We start from the raw sequence: 26,547 nt of genomic DNA, 5'->3' as shown, positions 1-26,547 counted from the left end.
AAACACGACTTATGGGACAGACGGAGAGCTCATTTCCCTAATATGGAAATCAATGAGAAGCCCGGACGCCAAGCAAGAAAATAAGCAAAGGGTATAAAAACACAGTTCACAGAAAAGGGAAATTGAAAATGGCTTTTAACCCCCTGGAAAAACTCTCACTCGTACTAAAAGGAATGCAAATCGACATTGGACTATCACTGCCTCCAGGAGCATCAGGAATAAGAAAGTCTTCTGAAAGACTATTGGTGAGAACGTGGGAGATGAGCTTTCAGGCACTGCTGGGCGGAGATTGAATAGGTACTACCCCCCCCACATCACGCCCCCCCCAGGTATTTGGCACAAAGGACGCCCTCGTCACCCAGCAGCCCTCCCAAGGGGGCGGGGCCTTCAGATACTCACACCTGGTGGAACTGCGCAGGCGCACTGTGGTACTTGGGCCTCGCTGTGGGAGAAGTCAAAGGCGGGTAGGGAGGGAACCTACCCGCCCTTTCATAGGAACTAATCAGAATAATTCTGGCACGCCTAAGCAATGGCATTCAGCTGCAAAAATGAAGAAGGAAGCTCTTTCTGAACGAACAGGGAACAAACTTCAAGGTAAACAGTAAAGGAAAAGCAGCAAAGTGTAGGACACTGGGCAGCGTGGGATTCTTTTTGGGGTCAGAGAAAGGAAGTGAAGAATGCTTTTTTTTTTTTTTTTTTTTTTTTTCCTGCTGGAAGATCCCTGGAAGGACCCACAAGAAACTGGCAATGGAGGTGGCCTCCTAGGAAGGACTGGGTGGCTTGGTGGGTGGGTCAGAAGGCTGACTTATCATGATAAACTCTTTTGCATGGGACCAGGTGAATGTATTACTCATTAAAGGGTAATGTGAAAATATTAAAATAGAACCACAAAACTTAAAAAAAAAATGTTTGCTGTCTCGGTCCCAGGTTAGGGGAGCGGGATGGTTGTGTTGTACTGGGAGGGGAGGAAAGGGGGGATGTTGAGTTGGACGGGCGATGGATGTCTGGGATCAGGTGAGGGCATCTTCTGCAGGTCTGGGGATGGCAGTGGGAACCCTGGAGTGGCTAGGATGGTCCCGAGGGTGTGAAGAGAAAAGCCAAGACAGCGTACTAGGAGCGGGTAAATGGAGTGGAGCAGTGGGGTACGTCTGCGCAGGAACCAGAAGGAGCTGCTCTGTCCACCCGTCAATTGTTACTGAAAAGAAGAAAGAAGAAGCAGACAGTGGCTAATGAGGGACGTCCAGCAGCATTCCCCAGAGTGGCTAAGTTGGGTTTATGCAAGAGTGCATGGGTAGCTGAACACCAGCAAAATGGATTAGTGTTATTCACATCTCCATAGACACAGAAAAAAGCATTCGATAAAATTAAACACTTGTGATAAAAACGGAACAGAATTGCCGTTACTAACAATAACAGGGAAACTTCTTTAATGGCTAAGAATACCTGCCAAGAGCCTACGTCGTCTTTAATGGTGAAACCCTCGAAGCACTCTTCCAAAAATCAGAAATAAAACAGAGAGGATCATGGATTCTGTTCAACACCATGGTAAAGGCTCCAGACAACCCAAGACATTAATATTCTGAAGCTTGGGACGGAAGAAGTAAAACTGTCATCTTCCACCAATGAAGGCTATCTATGAAGACAGTCTTAGACTTGTTAGTAGCAAAATCTCTAGATAAATTATAACAAGAATTTCATCCGTATGGCATATAAGTATAATATAAGTCTAATATGCAAAATTTGACATTTTTCCGGCATAGAAGCAACAAACAGAAAATGCAATTTCAAAAGGTGTTCGTTATGATGACACTGAAAGTAATAAGTTATCAAGGAATAAATCTGGTGGGAAAATGTGCATGACCTTTCTGGGGAGAAGTTATAAAACTTTATTGAAAGATATAAAGAGGAAATATAACATGTTAATGGGTAGGAAGACTGAATATCACAAAGATGTCAATTCTCCCCAAATTCCTCTATAAATTGAACCAGATTCTAATTAGAATCCTGACATGGTTCTTCTTGGAACATGACAAGCTTATTCTCAAATTCATATGAAAGAGCAAATGGTCAGCAAATGGTCAGTCAGCAAATAACCATTTTGAAGAAGTTCAAGAGAAGAGAATTTTTACCCTGCCAGATATAGAGACCTGGCAGAGGATTTCGGTAATTAAAGCAATGTTGTGTCGGCTTCAGGGAAGATGAGTAGACTAAAAGGTAGAGGAGCTCAGAGTGGACTCACACCCGGGAAGACACCTGCTAGGGGACAGGTGGGCGGGCTGCGGCTCACTGGGGAAAGGCAGGTAGGATGCCTCAGTGAATTGTGCCAGAGCAGTTGATGGAAAAGACAAAATTAACTCCGAATCTCACCATATCCTAAAATCCACCCCAAGTGTGTAAAGCCTTAACATGAAAAGCAAAACTTTAAAAGCTTTATATTTTTTCAAGATTTCATTTATTTGAGGGCGCCTGGGTGGCTCAGGTGTTAAGCGTCTGCCTTTGGCTCAGGTCATGATCTCAGCGTCCTGGGATCGAGCCCCACATCAAGCCCTGCATTGAGCCCGGTGCATCAGGCTCCCAGCTCCGTGGGAAACTTGCTTTCCCTTTCCTAGTCTCCCTGCTTGTGTTCCCTCTCTTGCTGTGTCTTTCTCTGTCAAACAGATAAATAAAATCTTTTAAAATTTGAGAATGAGAGAGAGAGAGAACGATGGGAGAGGGGCACAGGGAAATGGAGGCTCCCTGCTGAGCAGGGAGCCTGGCATGGGGCTCAATCCCAGGACCCTGAGATCATGACCTGAGCAAAGGCAGATGCCTAATGACTGAGCCACCCAAGTGCCCCAAAACTTTAAAAGCTTTAGAAGAAAACACAGGAGAACATCTTTAAGAAACAGGGGGTGTAGGGTAGGATTACTTATGACTCAGTTCAAAAACAACATCACCAGGGAAGAAGTTTATATGAGGCTACATTCAAATAAAAACTATTAAAAGCCACAACTGATGAGATGACACCCCAAACACTGGAAAAAAGACATGTAATGCATATAGCAATGTAAATTTGGAAATCAGAGTATACAAAGAACTTCCCCAAATAAATATAAAAGAATGGACCAAAAAAATATGAAGAGGCAATTTAGGGAACAGGAAACACACACAGCCAATAAACATTTGCAAAAATGCTCAATGGGACCAGAAATAAGTGAATATAAATTAAAACCACAATGAGAGGGGCGCCTGGGTGGCTCAGTTGGTTAAGCATCTGCCTTTGGCTCAGGTCATGATCCCAGGGTCCTGGGACGGAGTCCTGCATCAGGCTTCCTGCTCAGTAAGGAGTCTGCATCTCTCCCTCCCTCTGCCTGGTGCTCTCCCTGCTTGTGCTCTCTCTCTCTCTCTCTGGGTCAAATAAATAAATAAAAGATATATTTAAAAATTAAATAAATAAATCTAACCACCCCCCAAAGAAAACCCCACAATGAGATGGTGGTTTACAACCATGAGGTTGACCAAAATGTAAAGCCTACAAGGCCAAGTGTGGCTGAGAATGTGGACCCCGAGCACTCCTGAAGCATGACTCCTCACTCTATTGAAAGAAAAGATATACAGGGCCTTCAGCTCTGGGGCTCTGTTTTAGAGAAACCTCACCTACTACCCCCGGGGGTCTGCATGTATCATAGCAGAGCTGTTTGTAAAGCAAGTTTTGCAAACCTCACTCCTAACCATCCATCCATAGGAGATGGGATAAGTACATTCTGACACATTCACATCATGCAAGGTTACATCCCAGCAAAAATAACCCAACTAGAAGTAGAAGTTTAAACATTTACCAACACAAATCCTCAGGCTTGTGATAAGGAGGAGGGAGTGCCCAGATCTGAGTGGCCTGAGTAAGGGGACCTCTGGGAGGACAGTCTAGGGAGGTGGATTGGGGCTGAAATGAACAAGGGTTTTGTAACACTCCCAGGTGCCGAAGGATGGAAGAGACTAAGGCAATGAGCTCCCCGTCACTGGAGGTATGTGAGCAGAGCCTGGACGGCTGCTCTGTGGAACCAAGCGCTGGATACCAGTGGTGCAAGGGCGGGGTTGGGTAAACATGGCCTTGGTGATCTCTGCACGAATGCCCAGAGGCCCCGCGGTTCTGTGATTCAGTGTGGTTAAAAGAGGACAGGACTGAATGAGTAACGACCGGTGACACATTCCCGTTCGGGAGCCAGCCCGCTGGGGAGAGGGGACGGGCCCGGCTCAGGCAGCAACGCGGCTGCATCTCCAAAACATGCTGAATGGAAGCAGCCTTCTGCAGAGGGTCCATACTGCGTGATTCCCTTTCTGTGAAATTCTAGAAAATGCCAAGTAATGTAGAATGACAGAAAGCACATCAGAGCTTCTGTGTGTGGTGAGGGGAGGGAAGGAGCTTCTCACAGTGATGGAAGTGTCCGTGATGTTTTGTATCTTGATCATGGCGAAGGGTTCATGGGTGTATAGATCCATCAAAATGAATGGAACCGTACACTTTAAATGGATCTGTTTATTGAACGTAAACTACATCTCAGGATAGACCCTTCAAAAAGAAGAAAAAAGATAAAGTGGGGAGGATTGGCATGGAGGCTGGGACTGCGGCATCATTGTCTTGGTCACAAGGACTGGGCCTCAGTTTCCCTATCTGTGAAAGGAGGGAGAACCTATATAAGGAGAACTTAAATTCATCTCCAGTGTAGTGGCCACAAGTGTGTCCTCCTGGGCAAGTCAGGGAGCCTCTCTGTGCCTTGGTTTCCTCATCTATAAAGTGGGGGAAGAGCGCCCCCTCCAGTCATGTACTCAGAGCCGCGAATCTCATGCTGGAGGCACACAGCTGTGGCCACTGTCCTTCCAGTCCTACGGCCAGGCGGATGCTGCTGTCCAGGCTGCTCACTTCCCATCTTGTTCCTCTGCCAACCCTGGCCCGTCCACACAGCCTGCGGGCTGCCTGCAGATGGGGACATTCCAAGAGAGCGGTTTCAGGGCCCCTGGGTCACTCACAGTGAAGCGCGAGTTCTTCGGGGCCAGCTTTCTAATCTGTGTTTTTGTTCCCTGAAGTAGCAAGCCCAGTGCTAGGTATTCAAGTGCTGTATCATCGGAGGCATGCAGAATGAAGGAGGGAGTCTGATGGCCTTAAGTCAGGGAGGATTTTGCTTGGGTTGTCTGGAGAAGTGGCTTTCTCAGTCTGGAGGACCACTGCGGCCCTGTACGGTCGGGCAGACGGTTCACTGCAAAAGGGAGTCCCGCCCTAGAGGGGAGAGCAGGGGATAAAACCCATACATATTACCCTTCCCAAGTCATACCACGTCTCCCCAAAGAGGTGCATTCTTCTTTTTTTTTCTTTTCTTTTTAAATAAATAAACATTTTGTTCTGGAACAATTTTAGATTTACAGAAAAGTCAAAAAGATAGTAAGAGAATTCACCTCTAACCTTCACCCAGTTTCCCCTTACATCAACCTCACTTACGTAACCACAGTACCTTTGTCAAAACTAAGAAATGAACATTGGGACAATACTGTCAACTCAATTTCAGACTTTATTTGGATTTTCCCACTTTTCCCACTAATGTTCTTTCTCTGTCACAGGATCCAAGCCAGGATATCACATCGCATTTAGGTTTTGCTGTTGTTGTTTAGGTCAATGGGGGTTGCTCTAGGGACGAGCAGTGGATGGGACAAAGAAGGTCAGAACAGCGGGACACCCAGAAGAAAGTCCTTAGGGAGGAAGCCCAGGGTGGGTCCTGGAGGGGGGTGGGGCCACTGGCCTTCCTGACCTGGTCTAAGCACCATGAAGTGTTTCTCACCATCTCAGCTCAGTTTATGCAAAGGAGAGGGGAAAGATACCCAAGTTTGTTGGCTAGTTTTGATCACTGACTGGCCATCTATTGGAGCTGGCCACTGTCCCAGGGTTTCCTGGTTCATCCTAAGTGACAGTCCAACCTGGCTGGCCACTGGCTCTGCTTCTTTCTTCGCTTGGGTGTGGGAGCAGTGGCAAAAGGAACGGTAGGAACCAGGTGAACTCAGAGGCCACGGGGAGAGGCTGTGCTGCTCAGATCCCAAGTCGACTCCTGGCTAAGGGTCGGGGCGGGGGGGCACTCACCCTCCCATGAGCTGCAGAACTGAGGCTTTGTCCCCTCAGCAGCTGAGGTGCCAGAAGAACTTGGAGTCACCTGGACCTGGGTTTGATTTCAGGCTGGGTAGTCCTAGCAAGTCTGCTGCCTTCTTGGACCCTCCATTTGTCCATTGTTAAGATGTGCCGCGGGGCCTAACCCCGGGGTGCCTGGTCCCCCCAGGCTGCCTCCAGCACAGGACTGGCTCATGCGGAGCACTGCCCATCACTTCCCTTTTATTTCCCCTTCTCCCTCTGCAGGCCCCTGCCCCCTATCTGCCCCCCACCTGCCCCCACCTCCCTGCCTCTCCCATCCTTCCACACTCCGGGATCCCCATCCTTGCACCTGCTTGGGGGGAGCCTTGTGTCTTGCTCATGCAATCCCCTCACCTGGAGTGCCCTCTGTCTGGCACCAGCTTTTGGGTGCTAGCTCAAATGCTCCTGGGCCCCAGCTCTCCCTCTGTGTAGCTCTGAGGTCCCCTCCCTGGAGATCCCCTGTGACCCCATCGCTTCCTGCCTTGTTTTACGGACACACGTGTCAGCTGGCATCTTTCCCAGGGATCAGCTGTACCTTTTGCGAGGCTGAACTCACCAGCGCCTGATACTATGCCCGGCATACAGTAGGCACTCATTAAATGCTTAACACTTAGAATTGTGATCCATTGAATTCCTGGAAGCCTGAAGTCTTTGGAGAACAGCTCTGGCCTGGCCCCAGGGGCAAGAAGTGACACCCCAGCCCAGAGGGTACCCGGGTCTCCCGTGGGTGCCCCAGCCCAGCACCTGAGGGGCCCCGAGCTGTTCTGCCAGACCGCACGCTCCGCCTTCTGCAAACGGTTGTTGGGGCAGCAGCTTGGGTAAGTTCCACTTCCGCTTCCTCCTGCCTCCTGTCCTGCTGCGGCTGCTCCTCTGCCGGGGCGCCTTGCCAGGCTCTCCCAACCCCTGGAGCCCGCAGAAACCCTCTGTGCCCTGAGCTGTCACCAGCGCTGCCTCCCAGGCCCCGGACACGATGCAGGCCATCAAATGTGTGGTGGTGGGAGATGGGTAGGTATCTGGCTGAACTTCCTCACCTGGCTGAGGCTCTCGACTGCCGTACCCTGAGATCCGCCTGTCCTGCCCACATAGGAGTCCCTGGGAGGCAGCCGGGAGGAGCTGCTCCCTTCTTGTCCCGGGACCCAGAGAGAGCCCCTGAGGTGGGCAGAGGACAGCTTCACCCTCTTAGCCTGCTTCAGTCCGGAAGCCGCTGGGGTGGAGGTGGGTGGAGGGCACAGGACGGAGGGTGGAGGTGCCTGGGGCCCCTCCTCTGCGCCCCGAGACCTGGAGCACGTCTCTTACGGGACTGGTCTTCAACTCTGAGGATGCAGGTGCAGGGGTGGAGAGCCAAGATTCTGGCCTTTGTCCTCAGGCTGATCTGGGCTCTAGTATCTGGCTTGCATGGCTGTGTGTCTTTGGGCAAGCCACAGAGCCTCTCTGAACCTCTGTTCATCCATCTGGGAAGAGACCACGCCCCCGGGATTGATGTGGGGTCACCTGACCTATTTTGAGTGGCTGTGCTGGGCATAGTGTGCTCAATAACTATTAACCTCCTCCCCTCCTCCCTGCCTGGCTCTCCCCTCCCCCCCTGCAGCCTGCCTGGTTGGGGAGGATGTGTGGGGGATGTGGGTGAGAAGCAGGAGGGGGAGGGGGCATAAAGGGAAAGTGGAGGAAAGAAGCGATGGGAGGGTGATTGGGAGGGTCGGTGAGGGCTATGCTGGGCTGAGGGGTCTTCTGGGCTGTGGGAGCACAGTGACCTCAGGTTGTCATGTCCCCGTGGGCCTCTTTCTAACAAGGTCTAAGATGTCTGATCTGCCGGTCTCCGGTGCTAGCCTTCCACACTGACTCAGGCCCCAGCCCACAGATGCCTCCTGGGGTTTCCTGGGAGTCCAGTCCAGCAAACCTCAGCATCTCGAGCTGGTAGACCTTCATTCCAACACTCCCATTCTACAGAGGGGCAGCCTGAGGCTTGGAGAGACTCAGATCTTTCCTGGCCTGGATCAAGTGGCCCTGACATGACAGACAAACTTGGTTCGGCTCTGATAGGTCTCCTGAGAGCGGGTCCCTTTATCAGCCCTCAGCTGATTCCGATGCACCCGCCTGGCCTTATCTGCCCGCAGGCCGGGCCCTGCTCACTTCCGCTTTGTATCTGATCCGAAGAGGGGAGGGCAGAAGCCAACGTCCCAGTCATTCAAAGTCACCTTGGTGGCAAGCTCTGGGCAGGGCAGTGGCGGGGAGAAGGCGGCCGGCCTCCTCAGAACAGGAAGTGACCAACACAGGAGCAGGGCTGGAAGGCCCAGGGCTGCCCCTTTGGTTGCTAGACTTGCCCTGCACTCCCTGTGCCCCCTCCCAGCCCCAGCGACCTGCAGATCCCCCCCCCCCCCAGGAAGCCAGCGAGCAGTCCCTAGTACTTACTAAGCGTCAGGCACTGGACTCAGTCACACCCCCTCTATCTGGTTTTCCCACCAACCTAATATGAAGCCCATTTTCCAGGTGGGAAAACTGAGGCTCAGAGAAGTTAAGTAATTTGCCCAAGACCTCATGGGATGTGAGGCCAAGTATCTCTGACTTCAAAAGTCCGTGCTCTTAACGGCTGCTCTCTCTGGTGAGGTGGGAGGGAAAGAGGAGGGAGGGACCGGCTTTCCCTGATGTTGACTAGCTGTTACACTCTGCTAGATACGGTGCTGGCTTCTTCCATGGGCTTCACCTGATTTACGATTCAGCACACTCCTAGGAGGAGAAACGCCTCATATCCCTATGTTCAAGATGGGGAAACTGAGGCCTAGGGAGATTAAGTGCCATGCCCCTGGGAGGTGGTGGAGCTGGGATCTGGAACCCAGGCATGTGACGGCAGAGGGCTGGTCAGGCACCAGGGGCCCCGAGGCATTGTCCGGTTCAGTGGGCTCCCAGGTACCCCCAGTTCTTAACTGTCCCACGTCTGTGTCACCTGGGAAAGCTTGTTAAAAATACAGATTCCCAGTCCTGTTCGGCACCACGGCTCAGAATCTCTGAGACAGGACCCTGAAGTCCGCCCTTTAACAAATAGCCTGGATGACCCTTGTGACTCAGGCTTGGGACCGCTGATCTTGGCATTCTCAGGTGGGGAGAATGAGGCCTAGAGAGGTGGGGCTGGGTCTTCTCTGAGGGCTGGGCTAGGGGACCTGGGAACCTCCCAGTGTCCTGGGCAGGGGCCATGACCACCGTCTCCTCGAACCTCCTGTCTTTCAGAGCCGTGGGCAAGACCTGCCTTCTCATCAGCTACACCACCAACGCTTTCCCCGGAGAGTACATCCCCACCGTGTGAGTCCGCAGGGGGCGAGAGCAGGGAGGATGGGGAGACACGCATCACCAAGCCCACCCCCTTGTCAGGCACTTCCTGTGGGCTGGGCCCTGGGTGGGGCCTTGGAGGGGTGTCCCCACCTGGCAGAGCTGCCTGACGACCCCCGTCGACCTGTCGGAGGCAGTGAGCAATGTTGAGGGGGGCAGTGCGGATGGACCAGTGGCAAGGCCGTCAGAGCGGGAGAGACGGGGCTGGTGAGGCGGGATGGGCAGCCTCCCAGCTGGGTGTGGTGTGGGCAAAGGGGGGGACGCAGGGCTGAGAAGTGGAGGAGAGCGTGGGCTGGTGGAGGAGGAGGAGGCTGTCCCTGGCCTCGACACCACGGAGCAGACAGCGGGACTTACGGCTGGAGCCCAGTGGGAGGCCCTGCCCTCTTGTCGAGGGTGGAGGCAAGGCTGCTATTGGATGCCATGTGGGTGGCAGCCTCGGGAGGGATGTACGTGGGGAAGCACCGGCCCTCGGCCCTCGGCAGCCCCCTTGCTCACAGGACAGCGTCCCCACCCCCAGCACGACATTCATGTCTCCCGGCTTCTCCCAACCTTCCCTTCCAGCATCTGCTTGTCCCCGCCAAACACTCCTTGGGCATTTCCACCTCAGGGCCTTTGCTCAAGCGGTTTGCTCTGCCTGGAGTGCCTTTCCTTCGCATGCGTCTCAGACCTCCAGGCCAGCTGCAGGGCCCCTCCCCCGGGAGACTTTCTCACCCAGCCCCACAGCCCTCTCACTCCCCAGAGGGACTTGATCTGATCTTTCTCGTGACCAGGAGTCTCTGTGGGTGGGAAGGCTCAGCCAGTTCCCTTGGGTCACCCCATCAGCTCAGTTCGGTGTCTCAGGCACGCCGTGATCTACGCACTGTCTTATACACACTGGACGTGTTTGAGTTGACTCGAATTCATGGAGAGGCCCTGAGACGGTCCATCGGAGCTAGCCTCCAGCCGCTGAGGGCCCGCCGTGTGCTGGCCCCTGCAGGGAACGTCACATGTGTGCCTTTACTTGAGCCCCATAAGAGATGGCATTCCACCCAGGCCGCCCATGGGGGAAACTGAGGCTCACGGCGGCCAGCCAGGGGGCCTCCTGACCCCCAGGACCCTGACCGGCACCCCGGCCTGGGCCAGAGGAAGGCAGGCAGCCAGGACAGGGCAAAGACACCAGAGAAGGGAGCCTGGAAATCCGATTTCTGCCCCAGCGTGGCTCCCAGGTCCCCAGACGGCCTGGTGATGGTGCTCGTCCCACTCCGCACCTGTCGTATTTGCCCCTGGGCCATCAGTCACCTCCTAATGCTGACAGAGGGCTGGCTCTAGGCCAGAGGAAAGGCAGCTTCTGCACAAGGTCACTGTCATCGACCCTGCACTGGCTGCCTGCTGTCCTGCCTCTGCCTGTCCCAGCTGGGGTGGGGGCCTGTTTGCTGAAGGACCTTAGACCAGTCACTTCCCCTCTTGGAGCCTCAGTTTCCCTTTTTATAGGGGCAAGGCTGGGCTGGGTAACCCCAGGCTCACTGCTGGAGCATCTCCCCTGAGCAGGGAGATGAAGGGCGTGTTCTCTGATGCAAGACAGGGAGAGGAGCAGAGGCCAGGCTGGACCCAATTGTTCCTAACATCTCGGAGAGCCCTGGCCCTTGGTGGCCCCTGGTGGCCTCAGGACACCACCCTTGCAGGCCGGACAGAATGAGCCAGGCAAGGTCTGCCTTTCAGGACTCCGGGGAGTTGGGTCAGACACTTAGGGCCATCTTGAAATTCTTGGCCTTTGCACAAGGGATCTTGCATTTTCGTTTTGCCTCGGCTTCTGCAAAGATGTGTCAGTCCTGCTTGTCCCCTTCCTATGTGGTCCTGGACAGAGTTACTCAGCTCTGGACGAGCCCTCCAAGGGGTTCCCGCTATAGTGCCTGTACCCCTGGTACTGGGAAAGGGAGATAAGTCACGCAGAACTCTTGTCATTGGGAGGTGGGGGCCACTGGTGAGAGCGGAGTTGGGGAAAACAGGAGATCTCTGGCACAGAGATAAGATGGGGAGAGCTGCTGGGGCTCGGGGCCCGGAGGGTTTTCTGGGGAGGGTTTTCTGGGGCTGGGGGGGGGGGGTCTGGGGCTGGAGAGTTTGCTGGGCCCAGGAGGGTTTGCTGGTGTCGGGAGGGTTTGCTGGGGCCTGAAGAGTTTGCTGGGGCTGGGAGGGTTTGCTGGGCCTGGGAGGCACATAGGCCAGCTCACGATCAGATAAGCAGGCGAGCTGCACCCAGCTCCTTGCCAGGGGTGGGGGGTTAATAGCTCAGGGTCAAACCCTCATGCCACAGAGGGGGAGACAGAAGCCGGTCTTGTGCAGCGTATTGGGGATACCAGAACATGGCAGGAGGACCCTGCGCTTGCCTGCCTGTGACATAGGGGCTCTCCCCCACCCATGTCTCCCCCTTACAACCATTCTCAAAAGGAAGCCCAGATGAATTTTCAAAAGTAAAAATTAAATGCAGCTGTGCCCAGACCTAAACCCCCTCCCACGGCCCCCCTTCACATTTGATACCGTCTCCTCTCCTGCCGCGTGAGTCCCTGAATGGCACCTGCCCCCCACCCCCAGCCTCATCTCCTACCATAGCCACTACCCTTACCCACTCATTCCAGACCCTTGGGCTTCCTTGTGGATCCCATCAGCCTCCCCCACACCCCCTCCTCCTCCTTGCCATCACTCGGTTCCTGCTCAGGGATCAGCTCCCTGACCCCCTGTCTCAAGGGGTCCCTCCCTCCACCCAGGCCCCACCACCCCCCTGCTTGATGTTCTTTATGGCCCTTCCTGATCTGACTTCCCCTGCTGGCTCCGGGACGACAGGGCCCTGGTCCGCCCAGTCCACGGCTATCATACCAGCTTCTAGAACAGAGCGAGCATGTCACTGGCACTCTGGAGTGACTGGGAGCTCTGGTCTGCTTTGAGAAGGTGCCAGAACTCAGCCACCAGCGGACAGTTCGGCTGGTGGGAAGGAAAACCACATCGTTAATTTAGGTCCCATTGGCCAGTACTTGATTTTCACCTTCATTTCACCTCCTGACAAGTCAAGCCTGGAATTCCATGGATGTGGACATCCAGAGTCTTCCGCTGGGCGCTCACTGCCCCTCACCCGTCATCCTGCCACCACGGGCAGCCCCTTGTGCCCCGCCTGGGACACCTTCCACCTCCCCCAGCCACCCTCCTCTCTCCTCTCTCATTGCCAGCTCTATAAGCCTCCCACTGGCCCCCCAGCTTCCCCTCTGACCCTCCTTCCAGGCTTCTCCACCCAGTGGCCAAGAGGAGTCTTTTATTTTTTTTTAAAGATTTTATTTTAGATTTTATTTATTTATTTGAGAGAGAGAGACAGAGTTAAAGAACATGAGAGGGGAGGTCAGAGGGAGAAGCAGACTCCCCATGGAGCTGGGAGCCTGATGTGGGACTCAATCCCAGGACTCTGGGATCATGACCTGAGCGAAAGGCAGTCGCTTAACCAACTGAGCCACCCAGGAGCCCCAAGAGGAGCCTTTTCTAAATGCAGATGTGATCACACATCACCTACCCCCGCAGCCCCGCCTGGCCAAGCGTCTCTGCCGTGACCTGTTGGCCTGAGGACTGAGACTTGAGTTCCAAGAGGGGCCCACGCCCCGCCTGACCTGGTCACTCCTCTCTGGTCCCCATGTCACCAGCCATGCATGCCCTCTGATCTCTGGGTTCCTTGAGTACACCTTCTTCCTTTCTGGGGATGGGCTTGGGTGGGGGTCAGGTGATGGATGTTGTGTGCTGAGCTCCCTTCTCTCCCTCCCCAATCCCCTGCTCCACTCCATTCCAGGGTCAGGGCTGGGCCTGAAGCCCTGAGAATTCAGAGGGAGGCCGCACGGACTTGGGGTGAACACACGCCATCTGTGTCACCTTGGGCAGGTCTCTTCCTATTCCTGAGTCTGTGCCCTCATGGGTAGCATGGGGACAAGGGTGGTAACCGCTCCCTGGGCCCACTGAGATGGTCTAAGTAGGAAGGGTCTGGAACGGTCATTGACACCCCTGGGTGTTCAGCAAATGTGAGTTCTCTGTCTTCCCACAGCTCAGGGAAGCCCCACGCCCAGGCTCGAACCTCCGCCTCTCCAGCCACAAAATAGCCCCCATGATTACCCTGTGGGATTTTCTGAATTGGGGAACAGGACTTACTTAGTCCTGGCCACCGCCAACTGACTGTGAGATCTTGGGCAAGTGCCTTCCTGTCTGTGGGCCTGTTTCCTTATCTGGAAAAAGCGGTGGGGGCTGGCCAGAGTGGTGGTGTAAGGTTCCTCTGGTCCCGGCCGCCCCTGAGTCTCAAATAAGGGGGACCCTGGGGGGCCGTGGATCCCTGCTGCGTGCCTGCAGCGATCCCCTGGGCCCTGGAGGCCTGGCCTCTGGGGAGGGACAAGCGGGTATGTGTGAGGACATTGGAAATGTGATCTTAGCAGCTTAGCATCTCCCCTCGGGGTGACCTGACTGTCCTCTGTCTCTTCGGATCCTCCTAATGGCCCTAAGAGAAGGTAGGTGACTCACCCAGGGTCACACAGCCAGAACAAGGCTTCACAAGGAACTCTGGTCCCTCCTAGTTCTGGTGGCTGTCCCCCCACCCACCCGCCCCGGCCCCTTGCTCACTAACTGAGGTCACAGAAGTAGCAAGGCTCAAATCCCAGCTCCTATGCTTATGAGATGGTTGGCCTTGGAAAAGTTACTTGACATATTGAGGCCTCAGTTTCCCCATCTGTCTGATGGGAGTAACTAGAGGTTCTTTTGTCGTAGGTTACCTGGGACTTCAAGACCTAACATAGAAAGGTCCCTAACTTTCTGCCAGGCCCCAGATCTGGTACTTGGTGCTGCTCCAAGGTTCCAGGACCCCGCTCTTTCCCCACTGCCATGGACCCTGAGACCGTGGGGATGGCTCCAAGAGGACACAGGCTTTTGGCTCAAAGAATCTTAGGCGGATTTTGGGTACCAGAATTTCAGGCTGGACATTAGAGAGAAGAGTGTCCCAACCCTGTAAGTGTGTCCCGAAGGGATGTTCCTGACCTAAGCCAAGGACAACCCAGGCCCTTCTTTTCCCATCGTGCCCTGCGGTGTCTCTCTGGACAGCGGCTTCTTCCTGACATCCCCCGGCAGTGTGGGTGGTATCCAGAGCTGGTACACGGAGCACCTACTATGTGCCTTATACTATGCTGGCCTCAGGGCGCCGTGAGAAGCAAGCCAGGCACGGCGCCTGCTTTTGGCGCAAAGATTGCTGGCTTGGCTGGACTGGCTGGGGGCCAGGAAAAGCTTTCTGGAGGAGGTGACCTGGAGATGGGGCTAGAGGCGGGTGAGTAAGAGTCAGCCGGGCACGGGGAGGAGGAGTGAGGGAGGAAGAAGAGTGGGAAGTGTCTGTAAGGAGGAGGAGTGTCTGTAAGAACTTCCAGGCAGCGGGGAACCGGTCATCTGCGGAACTGAGAGGTGACTGGAACGCTCCACGGATGAATAAGCATGGTGTGTTAAAATGCCAGGCTGCTCACTTCTGGGTGTGTGTGTGTGTCTTTCTCAGAACAGGTGTCTTTGGAATCACTCTGAAACATTAGGGCTTCTTCAGCCTGTCACTGAGCGGCATTCTGGGAGGGCTTCCTGAAGGAGGTGGCATTCCAAGGGCTTCGTTCGGTTCGCTTTAATTTCGATCCACTCACTTAAGTGCCAGGCCTGAGACTAGAGAGGAAGAAGGCACAGGCCCTGCCCTCCTGGAACCAAGACAGAGACACTCTAACAGCCTCTTTCAGTCAAGATAAAGAGGGAGGGAACAATGAGCTTTTTCCAGGTGAGGGATAGAGAAGGAAGTGGCCTGGAGGTTTCCCCAGAGAGGAGGAACTGCCCAGGCAGGATTTTGAAGCATGAATAGGAAACAAGGGTGAAAGGGTATAAAAGTTTACTCTAGACAGAGGCACAGATGGGAGAAAAGTCCTGGAGAGTGGATAGGACTGTGTGGTCAGGATAAGTGGGAACATTTGGACAAAGAGAGGTGGGGAAGGGCATTCTGGGCAGGAGCAAGTCCAGGGAGGTAGGCAGTGTAGGCTTTGCCCAAGAAACAGCTGGGCTGGCGTATGAGGGGAAGAGAAGGCAGAGGAGCCTGAGGTCTCAGTGGGCCAGGTCCAGGGATGCAAAGCAGGGCCTGCATGGGTGGCCTCAGTGAGGAGAGACAAAATGATGATCCTTGGCTCTCATGGACAGGAGGTGAGGGCATCTCCGGAAGGCACAGGGCAGTGAATGCTAGAATCACACACAACTGATTTCCCACTTAGTTTGGTCAATCACTGGCTGTGTGGCCTTGGGGAGGTCACTATATCTCTCTGATCCCAGTCTTCTTTCCCACAGGCTGAGAAACCAGCACCTTCCTCTAGTGAGAAATACTGTTGGGTTGAATAAAAAGAAAATCTAGAAGCTTGTTTGATTGCCCAGGTGGTCTCGCTGGTGCTGGCAGGGGATTTTGGCTGTTCCTGTCAGTACCTTGCCCCACTGTCCCTTTGGCGCATGTCTTATCTGTGTGTGTTGGTGGCATTTCTTGAAATTGTCTGTGACTGATGGCTTTCGGTGTGCACTCGGGGGTGGACTGGAAGACCAGGAATTTAGCGCCCCAGGACATCCTTCTGCCAATGAAAGATAGAGGGCTGGATAGAGACCCCAAGTCATGCCCCTTAGAGGCACCCCGTCTCCAGGGTCCCCAGCAGTAATAGATCACTGGCTGGCCCTTCCTTGTCTCTTCCCCACTCCCCTCCCAAGGCTGCCACTGTGTCGCCTCCTCGTCTCAGGGTTTGCTTTGAGGGGGACCCTTCCTGCCACGGGGGTGACCAACCTCAGGCCAGCATAGTAGGTTGGGAAAGTCGGATCAAGCCTTAGAGGAAACGGCCTATGGCCTAAAAAAAAATCACTTCTCAAAGGATAGGCAGGGGCAGAAAGGTGATGGGAGACAATGTTTTCCTCTTGATGCTTACCTGTATTAAAAATTTTTTTAATGTAGGGGCACCTGGGTGGCTCAGTGGGTTAAAGCCTCTGCCTTCTGCTTGGGTTGTGATCCCAGGGTCCTGGGATGGAGCCCTGAATTGGGCTTTCTGCTCAGCAGGGAGCCTGCTTCCCCCCCATTCTCTCTCTGCCTGCCTTCCTGCCTGCTTGTGATCTCTGTCTGTCAAATAAATAAATAAAATCTTAAAAAAAATTTTTTTTAATGTAATGAATCAGTAAGGAAAAAAAAGGAAAGAAAAGCCAAGTGCCCAGAGCTGTGCGACTGCCTCTGGCCGCCCCTGCCTGGGTCTTGGCCTCCACACGGAGCGATGTGAGGCTGACCGCAGGCCTGCGCTCCAGGAGTGGAGACTGACTCTTCTGTCCCCCCACAGGTTTGACAACTATTCAGCCAATGTGATGGTGGACAGCAAGCCCGTGAACCTGGGGCTGTGGGACACGGCCGGGCAGGAGGACTACGATCGCCTCCGGCCACTCTCCTACCCACAGACGGTGAGCTGTCCTGAGCTCAGCCTGCTCTGGCTGGGGACGATGCCCTGGGGCCAGTGGCTGGGGAGCCCTGCCCATCGCAGCAGTGCCCTCTTGGGCGGAGCCGGGGCCTCCTCCCCGTGCCCCTCCCTGCCCTCCTTCAGTACCCCTGCTCTCACTGTGCCTGTCTCTCCAGCCCCTCTGCCTCTATGGGCTCTGGCACCTCCTGGCTCCCCAGGCAGACCCTGGATGGGGCCTCCATAGGGAGCCCAGGACTCTGAGTCCCAGGGGCTCTGGGGAGAGGAGGAGAGATGGGGGACAAGCTTGCAGGCGGCTCTGTGGCTGCTGGCCCTGGCATCCTTGGTGTTCCTTCCAGGCTGGCGACCAGCTGACAGGTAGTGAGTGCCTGGTGAGGAGTACGGGTTCTGGAGGCAAGCCCTTGATCTCACTTTCCGCATCTGTAGAATGGGGCCATAGCCACACTGCCTGTAGAGGGTCCCCTGAGGATTCACCACTTGGGACAGGTGTTTCGGAAGGGTTGGATAAACAGCTCAGGGGATGCCCAGGTATGGAAGGGCCAGGCTGGGATGCCTCCAGGCCTCCTCTCTGGGTGACCGTTGCCTGCTCTGTCCCCAGGATGTCTTCCTCATCTGCTTCTCCCTTGTCAGCCCTGCCTCCTATGAGAACGTCCGGGCCAAGGTGAGCAGCACAGAGCGGGACCTTGGGGGCTTGGGGCAGGTGACCCTGAGGGAGGGAGGGGCTGCAGGGGGCGTGGGCAGAGAGCATTCCCAGGGCCAACCAGGGCTGGGTGGTGGCGCTGGGGACTCTGGTGGTGAGACTCAGAGGGGGTTCAGAGGGGGCTGGGGTCATTAGCTTTCCTCCCCACACTCTATAACCATGTCCCCTCTCTCCTCTGCACACAACCTCTGCCTGCCTTTTATCTCTTGTGAATCTTGCTTCTTCTTTTCCTGTAACCACATCCCCCCAACCCTGGACCACCTCATGCCTCCTCTCCTCACCCCCTCATGCCCCCTCATCTCTTCTCACACTTGGCGCCCCTCTTGTCCCCACGCTCATGCCTCCTCGGCCTCCCCCCCCACCAACCACCTGCCCAGTGGTTCCCCGAGGTGCGACACCATTGCCCCAGCACACCCATCATCCTGGTGGGCACCAAGCTGGATCTGCGGGACGACAAGGACACCATTGAGAGGCTGAAGGAGAAGAAACTGGCGCCCATCACCTACCCGCAGGGTCTGGCCCTGGCCAAGGAGATCGGTACGGGGCTCGGGCCCGGAGAGGGGAGCTGGCTGGCTGGGAGAAGTGCCTTGGAGCTGACAGAAGCAGGCACAGAGTGACATGTGCGGTGGCTGCTCTGAGCACGAGCAGCCAAGTCAAGCTCGGGTTATCGAGGAAGGTTTCCTGGAGGACGTGCCTCTGCCTTAGGTTTGAAGGATGACTTCCCTGCTGCCTCCTTCTCACCTCCCTTTCCCCAGCCCCCCTCCTCAGCCCAGCTGCTCTTTGCCTCCTGATCCCTGGGCCAGAGAAGTAAAGTGACTTCTCCAGGTCACACAGCCAGGGGGTGGCAGAACTGGAATTTGAACGCAAGATAGCAAATTGCTGGTCTGGGGGCTTCCTCGTGGGGACTCGGAGCTGCCCGCCCCAGGGAGGCTGTAACTGGGGAGTCTGGCCTCTCTCCCGGCACCTGTGCCTGCTGTCCCAGGTCCAGTCCTGACCTGCCTGCAGCCTGGGGATGGGACACCTGCCCTAGAACCTGGTGTCCCCAGCCGGGTTTGACCCCCATGAGCAGTGACACCCCTTACCCCAGCCTGGGGCACTCTGCCTCGCCACAGGGTCCTGCGGGTCCAGGGTTTGGCCCCTGAGTAGGTAGGGTCTCCCCGCCCTAGCCCTGCCTCAGCCCGACCTCTCTTCCTTCCGACGGAAGTGGGAGGGCTTTGGGGACTCACATCTCTACAGGAAGAGAAACCGCAGCTGTCACCTCCCCCTTCCTGTGACTAGTCCTGCGACATGGCCATCTCTCTCAAGGGGTCTTGGGCTGCCTCTTAAGCCTTGGGTCCTGAGCCCCACCCTGGGGTCCTTGGCTCCTCAGCCCTGCGGGGGTTGTACCCTTGCCTTCTCTTGTTCTCTGACCAGCCCATCCCCCAACTCCTTTTGCCCCGGGGGTCTGACTCTCTAGTCTTCATGTGACCCATCCCCTTCTAAAGCATGTGCTTTGGGGCAAGGAGAAGGGGCCTGGAAGCCTGGATGTTGGTCCTGGCTCTAGCACTGATAGTGTGTGTGACCTTGGGAAAGTGGGTCCCCCCTCTGGGCCTCAGTTTCTCCATTCGCACAGCTGGCCTGCGTGATCCCCGAAGGTGCTTTCTCCTCTGTAAGGAGGTGGCTCGGGGTCCTGCCTTGGTCCCTGGATGATCCCTCCTGGAGCTGATCCCAAGTGGTAGGGCAGGGTCAGTGACTTTGAACTTGACTCGGACCAGTCTCTGCCCAAGGGGAGGCCCAGGAGAGCTGCAGTTCCGATGGGGGAGGGGGGAACAGCAGCTGCCTCCTAGCCTGCCCCCCACCACGTCCTCTGCAGCTGCTTGGCCCTGCCTGCCTCAGCTTGACAAGCTGTCCTAGGTCACCATGTCTTAGACAGATGGGAGGCTCAGGCACAAACAGACTGATGGGAGTCGTCGGGTGGTCAGAGGCAGAGCCAAAGTGAGCCCAGCACCCCCACTCAGGACCCTTGTTCTGGATGCCACTGGGCCAAGAAGAGCAAGAGGATGGCTGGTTCTAGGGAGGAGGCATTTGGTAGGTGTGGAAGAAGTGGACATAGGCTATGGTCCCTTGCAGGGAGACAGTAGCCGGATGCCCGGGACACCCTTCTAGGCACAGAATGTTATAAGGTGATGAGGCTTCCAGACCCGAAGCAAGGGCACTCTGTCCCCCCAGCCAGGCCCTGGGACCACTGCCCACGCTCCCCGGTGGGAGAGTGCTCCTGAGTAGAGGGGAGACATCCAGCACGTGACTTTGTGCAAGGGACATGCTCTCTGAACCTCAGCTTCTTTGTCCCTGCCCCACTTTTGCTTTTTTCCCAACCCCAGGTCCTCCGTGGGCTTCCTCCTTCCAGGGGCTGCCCTCTGGAAGTCCTGGCTCCCCTCTCCCCAGCTGCGTGTCATTGGGACCCAGGCTTCCCCTCTCTTGGCCTGTTTGTTGATCTGTAAGTGGGGAATCATCTGTAAGTGGGGAAGTATTTCTTCACATGGTTTTTTGGAAGCACCCAGGCCAGTGCTCGGCAGGGAACAGGTGCCCATCAGAGTCTGTCTGCTTCCTCCCCAGAGAAGAGCAGACCCCAGCATGGGGGCAAAGTTCCCCTTCCTGCCCCTCTCTTTCCTCTTGTTCCTGAAATCAGCCCCCAGCCCTCTCGAAGAAGGGGTTTTGCGGTTCCTTACTTCGGGGAAACTGTGTTGTAGTGCTCATGGGAACTCACAGAGGTTCCTTCCAGAAGGTCAGGGAATGCTACCCCTGGAGTGGGGGCTCAGCCTGCCTTTCTGGCTGTCTGGGCCCCCAGCTCCTGCCCTGAGCTGTCACCTGGGAGAAGGCTGGTCCCTCAGGCGGGGGAGGGAAAGCACTCTCATCCCGTTCACCGACAGCCCCCAGCCACCCCTCAGGGGAGGAGAAACATCCAGCATGGGACTTTGGACTCCCCACCTATGAACCTCAGTGTCCTTGTCTGTAAAATGAGGTGACGCTAAGGAATGGTCAGATGACATTTGGAAGGTCCTGGCGAGCACCTTGGGCCTCCTGGGGAAGTTTCTAGAAGAAACGGAGGCAGAGATTCAGTCACTGTCACTTGAGCCCCCTTTCCCCCCAGGAATGTATCCAAACTTCTGCCTGCCTTCCACAAATTAAGGGCTGCTGTGTCTAAGAAAACTTCAGACCTGCCCCTGTGGGTCTTGGCCTCTCCTTTTGAGGTCCAGCTTCCTATTCCAGGCACGAGGAAGCGGAGGCGCAGGGCGGTGGTCCCCTGGCCCCACGGCCTGGCACAGTGTGTGGCTCGGGAGAGGTTTCTGCCCAGGGCCCTCCCTGACCTCGGCTTCTGCCTTCTTGATGCTCCCCCTGCCCCCCCCCCAACTAGACTCTGTAAAATACCTGGAGTGCTCGGCCCTCACCCAGCGAGGCCTGAAGACCGTGTTTGACGAGGCGATCCGGGCCGTCCTGTGCCCCCAGCCCGCGCGGCCACAGAAGCGTCCCTGCAGCATCCTGTAGGGTAAGAGGGCCTCCTTCCCTGCTCCATGACCGTCCCCACCCGAACACAGCACGTTCCCACCAGGAAGGGGCGTCCTGCCATGGCTTTGTGGCCTTCCGTTTCACAGGGGATGGCATTTAGGCCAAGACAGAAGGGGGAGTATCAAAGCGGCCTCAGTTTCCCTATTTGCCTGAGCTTCCTCGGCGGGGAGCCTGGGTCTCAGAAGGAAGGTGTGTCAGAAAAAGCCAGAGCCATGGCAGGGGTCCCATGAGGCTTCTACTCTGCCAGCCCTGCAGGAGGGAAGAGAGATGGAAAGATGCCTTTGGCCCCTGCCCCCAGGAGAGCCCAGTGGGTCCAGGGAGACCTAATACCCATCCATAAGGGTGGAGGCAGGGCAGACGGAGCTGAGGCTCTTGGGGTGGAGGAGGGACCCGTGTGGGTCGGAGGCAGCCTGGAGAGGTGGGACAAGAAGGATGGAGGGGCCTCGGTGTGGTGGGCGAGCAGGGTGGGCCGATGGGAGGGCCAACCTGAACAAAAAGATGGGAGGTGGCCATGAGCCTTGATCGGGGAAAGCTATGAGGGGGCACGCGATTCTGCTTGTCCCCAGGTCCTTACCCCCTGCATATCTCCTTTCCAGGTGGCGCCCAGCCCTCCCAGCCAGATGGCTGTGACCTCTGGGGTCCTCACCCAAAGCCCAGCAGCACCCCGGCTGGCCCTGCTGTCCCCTCCCTGTGGTGTTTCTTAGCAGATGGCTGCAGATTGTTTGCTTGTCTTCTCCGGGCTGGAAGCCCCTGGGGGCTGGAAGGCTGTGAACTTGCAGGCTCCGCTCTGATCCCTTCATTCTCCCGCCTTTGCAGGGGCCAGAAGGGAGCCATTAGTGTGGTCAGCGCCAGCTGCCGCATGTGGCAGCATCTACCCCTTGACCCCAGTCCCACCCAATGCCGGAATCCCCTCTGGAAATTTCGGGCAGGATGGTGGCCAGCCACCACTCGAATACCTTCAGGGATGGGTCTTTCACTCCCTCCTGAGGTAGCTACTCCAGTACTGATGGTCTTGCTTGTCTGAATGTTCTCCTTCTACTGAGCTAAAATGGGTACCTCAGAAGTTTGCTCCTGCGGCCTTAGCCCTCCTTTTCTGGACAACATCAAATCAAATTCTTTGCATGTCAGTGAGTCCTTGCAACAGCAAGTCAAAAACCGGGATCCCACTGACTCCTCCTGTCTCTCAAGTCTTTCTCCGTCATTCACAGAGCTACATTTGCCTGTAGAAGTCTTGAAACTTTCAGACCCTGCCAGTCAGGACTCTTGCTACTGCAAATGGAAAACCTAATTCAACCTGCTTAAGCAGAAAATAAACCTATTGATCCTATGAAACTTGGAAATATCATGACTTCAGGTGCAGTTCGATCAAGGGGGCTCAAAGCATGTCATCAGGGCTTGCTTTCCTGTACCTCTTTGCTCTGCCTTGCGCCGTCTGGTTCATTCTCTGGCAGGTGACACTCAGAGCATTCTTGCAGGTTCAAAGTTAGCTTAAAAAAAAAAAAAAAAAAAAAGGCAAGTTTCCGCCCCAGGTGAAGTTCTAATTAAGGTTTACTCTGATTGGACCAGCCCACGTCTTGGACCCCACCTCAACCAATCATATTTTTCAGGGCGGGGGCGAGGGGGCTGCTGAGCTGTGATTGGCCAGGCCTGACCTCTCGCCCTGCTGGAGCATGGAGTGGAGGCAACGAGGCGTAAACCTTGCGTCTTAGGATGGAGGGGTTTGTTTCTAAAGGAAGAGTGAGACTTTGCTGGAATGTGGGGCTGTGGGTGTCAGGCAGTCAGAACTCCCCAGCCTCCACTGCTGGAGCTCATGGAAGTGTCCCGGTGGTGTAAGGAAGCAATGCCTGTCCGGCAGGCATTAAGCCAAGGCAAGTTTCTTTATGAGAGAAGGAGGAGCTGTTGAAAGGAGTTAAGTTCTCTGTCAAGTCCGACAGCGCCTGGTGTGGAGCAGGTCCCACCGTAGTGTTTGCTCCTTTACAAGTGCCGGCCTTTTGCGCCGGGGGATGATTACTCCTCCCTACCCCAGCGGCACCCGTGCATTCAACGCACATTTTTTTGAGCACCTTCTTACTCTGTTCTAGGTGCGGGGTCCAGCGGTGCGCACGCGTCCCTGCCCTTGTGGGCTGACCCTCTAGAGAGGCTGCAAGGAAGGAATAAAAAGAGAGATCTAAGCCCCCACCCCTGACAGCACAGGAGTCCCCCAACTCCCAGCCAGCGAGATGCTTTGGGTTTCTACCTTCTGATCCCCCAGGGCTGCCCCCGATGTCCTGAGGTTCGGGAGGGGGCCCGCCAGCTCACTGGCCTCCTGGAAGGGCTTGGGTTGCGGGGGTGGGGGGGGCCCCGTGGCGCTTCTCAGTTTCAGCTCAGACAAGGCCTTTATGTTTTTAAGGTTACTTCTCCTTGGAAACCAACCACCCCCGTGAAAAACCCACACACACATGACGCACACACAGACCCCACACCGAATACGTTTGTTGTTTAGAAGCCCTGGGGCGCCCCCTCCAGTCGGCCAAAGTTGGAGGAGAGCCTTTTTTGCTCCCAGCCCTCCTGGGCCCTCCAGATAAATCTGGGCCCCTTTCTGGTGGGCCCCGGGGGCGGGTCACGCTCCCCTCCCTCTCTCCTCCCCTCCACCCTGGGACTGAACTCTCATTTCCTCAAAATCACTTTGAGACCTCTTTCATCCACGCCTTTCCACACCCTGGTCTGGTCCTCTTTTCCTCGAATGATTTCCTCTGCTCCTCGAACTTCCCTGACTGTAGAGGGCAAGCAGAGGGTGGGGTGAGGGGAGGGGCGGGGGCTCTGCCCTACATCTCTTCCTGGGAGCCCATCCCAGTGGGCACAGTCCTTGCTTTATGCCAGTAACGTCAGTAAATAAATTCTCTTGCCTCTGTGTGTTCTCACCTAGCACAAATTATCTCATTTAATTCCTAGGAGCCTTCCAATGGAGGTTCTAGCCACTGGGTTTTGCTGAGGCCCAGGAGGGAACGGGAGCCAGAGCTAGAGCTCAATTCATCCCGGCAGACACTGTACTCTCCCACCTTCTTCCACTACCCCCAACCTTCTTGCTAACAGACACCTAGTTCTGTGCAGAACAGTATGGTGTCCAGCCCCAGACTAAAACTCTTGTTTTCCTAGCCTGCTTTGCAGCTGGGGTCCCAAGGATACACAGCGCTGGCCCAAAAGGCAAGGGTAAGTCAGCTGGAGAGGTGACTTCTGCAACAGTGTTTGTTCTCTACCACCAAATAATGGACACTGCCCTTTGTCCCATCCCCTTCCCTGATGAATACTGATGTGATGTCTGGAGCTGCAGCAGCCATAGTACTCACTTGAAACCACAAACATGAAGATACACGCTAACATGTTCAGAATGGAGGAGCAGAAAAATTAAAAGAGCCTGGATCCTTGACACCTTTGGTCAGCAGCTGAGCCAATGTCAAAATCTGCCTTGTTATAGGAACAAAAGGAAAATGAAACCACGGAAGGTATACACCGTGGTGGGTCAGGCCTCCGTTACTGTTAGCTGACAGCATTGTAACTGAGGTTTTAGGTTTCTTAACCCCGTGCTCTTTCCACTGTATCATTGTGTCCAGCAGTCACTGGACATTGGGGTGAGTCACTCACTTCTGTTTTGTGAAGTGGCTGAGCACCAGAGGCCCTTTTGATAGGAAAGAGAAACCTCCAGGGGAATAGGTGAGGAGCTGGTTTTGAAACAGGAAGAGCTGCTGGTTGCGGGCAGAAGCTGACAACTTGGTGATTCTTCACTCCAAAGGCAGCCATCCCTGAACACCCACCTAGCAGGGCTAGGCCGGGGGCTAGGCATCAGGGCATCAGACTGGGAGCCTTGCCATGACGTCATTTCCTGGTGGGCGTGGAAAGCACCTGCCGGATGAGCTACTTCATTTGGGGCTTCCGGTCTCAGAGCCTGGCTGCTCCTTGCTCCTTCCTCCAAAGCAGAGGCCTGGGGGTCCCCCTGGCTCACCTAATTCCCTCGCCCAGCATCCAATGGTCACCAAAACTGGAAAATCTGGCATCTCGTTGTATGCTAACTCCACCCCTTTATCTGGCCCCGCTTCTGCTCCCTGTTCCGGGCTTTTTGCATCTCTTCTCTGGACGGTAGCCATGACCACCTCATGGGCCTCCCTGCATCCGCTGTCCCCGCCAGGCACAGCTCAGGGGCTCCTTCTCATTTACAAACAGCTGTGCCTCTCAGATGCCACGATGTGCACCTCTTGCCTTAACAAATGATTGTATGACCATGGTTTCATTCAGTCATCTACTCATTTAGCGAATCGTTATGGGGACTGTGCAGCAAACACAGGGTTTGAGGGTGGGTCAAACATGGGCTTGTTCCTAGGAGCTCGCAGCCTGGGGAGGGGAGCCCTTCAGAGCCAGCAGAGAGCCCTGAGAAATGACCCTTCTGCTTGGATGGCTCACCATGACCCTAGCAAGTAGCTGACACCTCGTAGATGCTGGATAAGTGCACGTTGTTTATGTAAATGAATAAGCAGATGGAAGAATAGACTTTAATGGAGAGAGAGACCCAGCCCGTCCAGTGACCCAGCTGAGCCCAGCCTTCCAGCCGTCCTTGCCAAGGGACCTGTCACGCGCATCAGAAATCAGTCAAGTCCCCGGATGATGATGGTCCCAGCCAAAATCATATGAGGCAGAAGAACTTCCAACTGAGTTCAGCGAACTTGTAAAATCACGAGAAACAATACCATGGTATACTAAAACAGTGACTTTTCCGGGGCTGAGGTCCTGTTATCTCTTCCTTTGATTTTTTTTCCCCTCTCCTCCCTATCCTCTTAACTCCCCAACAGAGACATACCCACCTCTGGGGACATCTGACTCCACCTGGGTCTCATGGGCTGTAAGAGGGAAGGTAGGGTAGGCTCTGGGGAGGGAGACAGGGATCTAAGATGGTTCTAGAAGACTTCTGAAGGCCCTAAGGTAAGTGAGATGATGAGCAGTCGTCCATGTAATTTGAAGTTCAGTTCATGTACTAACCCTGGGCTCCATGCCAAGCTGTGTGGGGGCTGGAGGTGCAGAGATGGTGAGATCCCGCCCTCTACTCCCTGGGGGCTCGGGGGCTAATGAGACAGACAGATGAGCAAATCAACCCCCGCCATGTGGTTGATCCACATACCGCAGAAGCGAATGCAGTAGAGCAAGGACGAGATTTTGGTTTCAAGGTGCCGGGGTAGAGATGTTTCAGCCCCCTCCCCTTTGCTGAAAAAGAGCCATGACAATAAGGAGAACATGAAACAGAAACATAAACTCTCATCTTCAAAGAAACCAGGAGACACCTGTGACCCTGAACCACAGCATACAAG

General features: G+C 55.2%; 1 protein-coding gene across 2 annotated transcripts; it reads left to right on the top strand.

The window, feature by feature from the left end:
• Positions 1–6,972: 6,972 nt before the first annotated feature.
• RAC2 (Rac family small GTPase 2) lies at positions 6,973–22,546 on the top strand. Of its 2 annotated transcripts, XM_032836594.1 has the most exons (7): positions 6,978–7,156; positions 9,374–9,445; positions 16,837–16,954; positions 17,567–17,629; positions 18,046–18,205; positions 21,063–21,194; positions 21,811–22,546. In XM_032836594.1, exons 1-6 carry the CDS (start codon positions 7,122–7,124, stop codon positions 21,191–21,193), a joined length of 579 nt encoding a protein of 192 aa, XP_032692485.1. In that variant the 5' UTR covers positions 6,978–7,121; the 3' UTR covers position 21,194; positions 21,811–22,546. The 2 variants fall into 2 exon arrangements, with proteins under 2 accessions (XP_032692487.1, XP_032692485.1); XM_032836596.1 differs by lacking the exon at positions 21,811–22,546 and having other exon boundaries at positions 6,973–7,156; positions 18,046–18,212; positions 21,063–21,123.
• Positions 22,547–26,547: the final 4,001 nt, after the last annotated feature.

This window comes from Lontra canadensis, unplaced genomic scaffold (genome assembly GCF_010015895.1).
Source record: "Lontra canadensis isolate GAN:19392208 unplaced genomic scaffold, GSC_riverotter_1.0 scaffold93, whole genome shotgun sequence".
Classification (NCBI taxonomy): Eukaryota; Metazoa; Chordata; class Mammalia; order Carnivora; family Mustelidae; genus Lontra; species Lontra canadensis.
This window is presented reverse-complemented; position numbering and strand designations above follow the sequence as displayed.

Coding starts and splice junctions, on each gene's coding strand:
- RAC2 (XM_032836594.1), top strand. CDS start 7,122: ATGCAGGCCATCAAATGTGTGGTGGTGGGAGATGG. Junction 7,157..9,373: donor TGTGTGGTGGTGGGAGATGG/GTAGGTATCTGG, acceptor CCTGTCTTTCAG/AGCCGTGGGCAAGACCTGCC. Junction 17,630..18,045: donor ATGAGAACGTCCGGGCCAAG/GTGAGCAGCACA, acceptor CCACCTGCCCAG/TGGTTCCCCGAGGTGCGACA.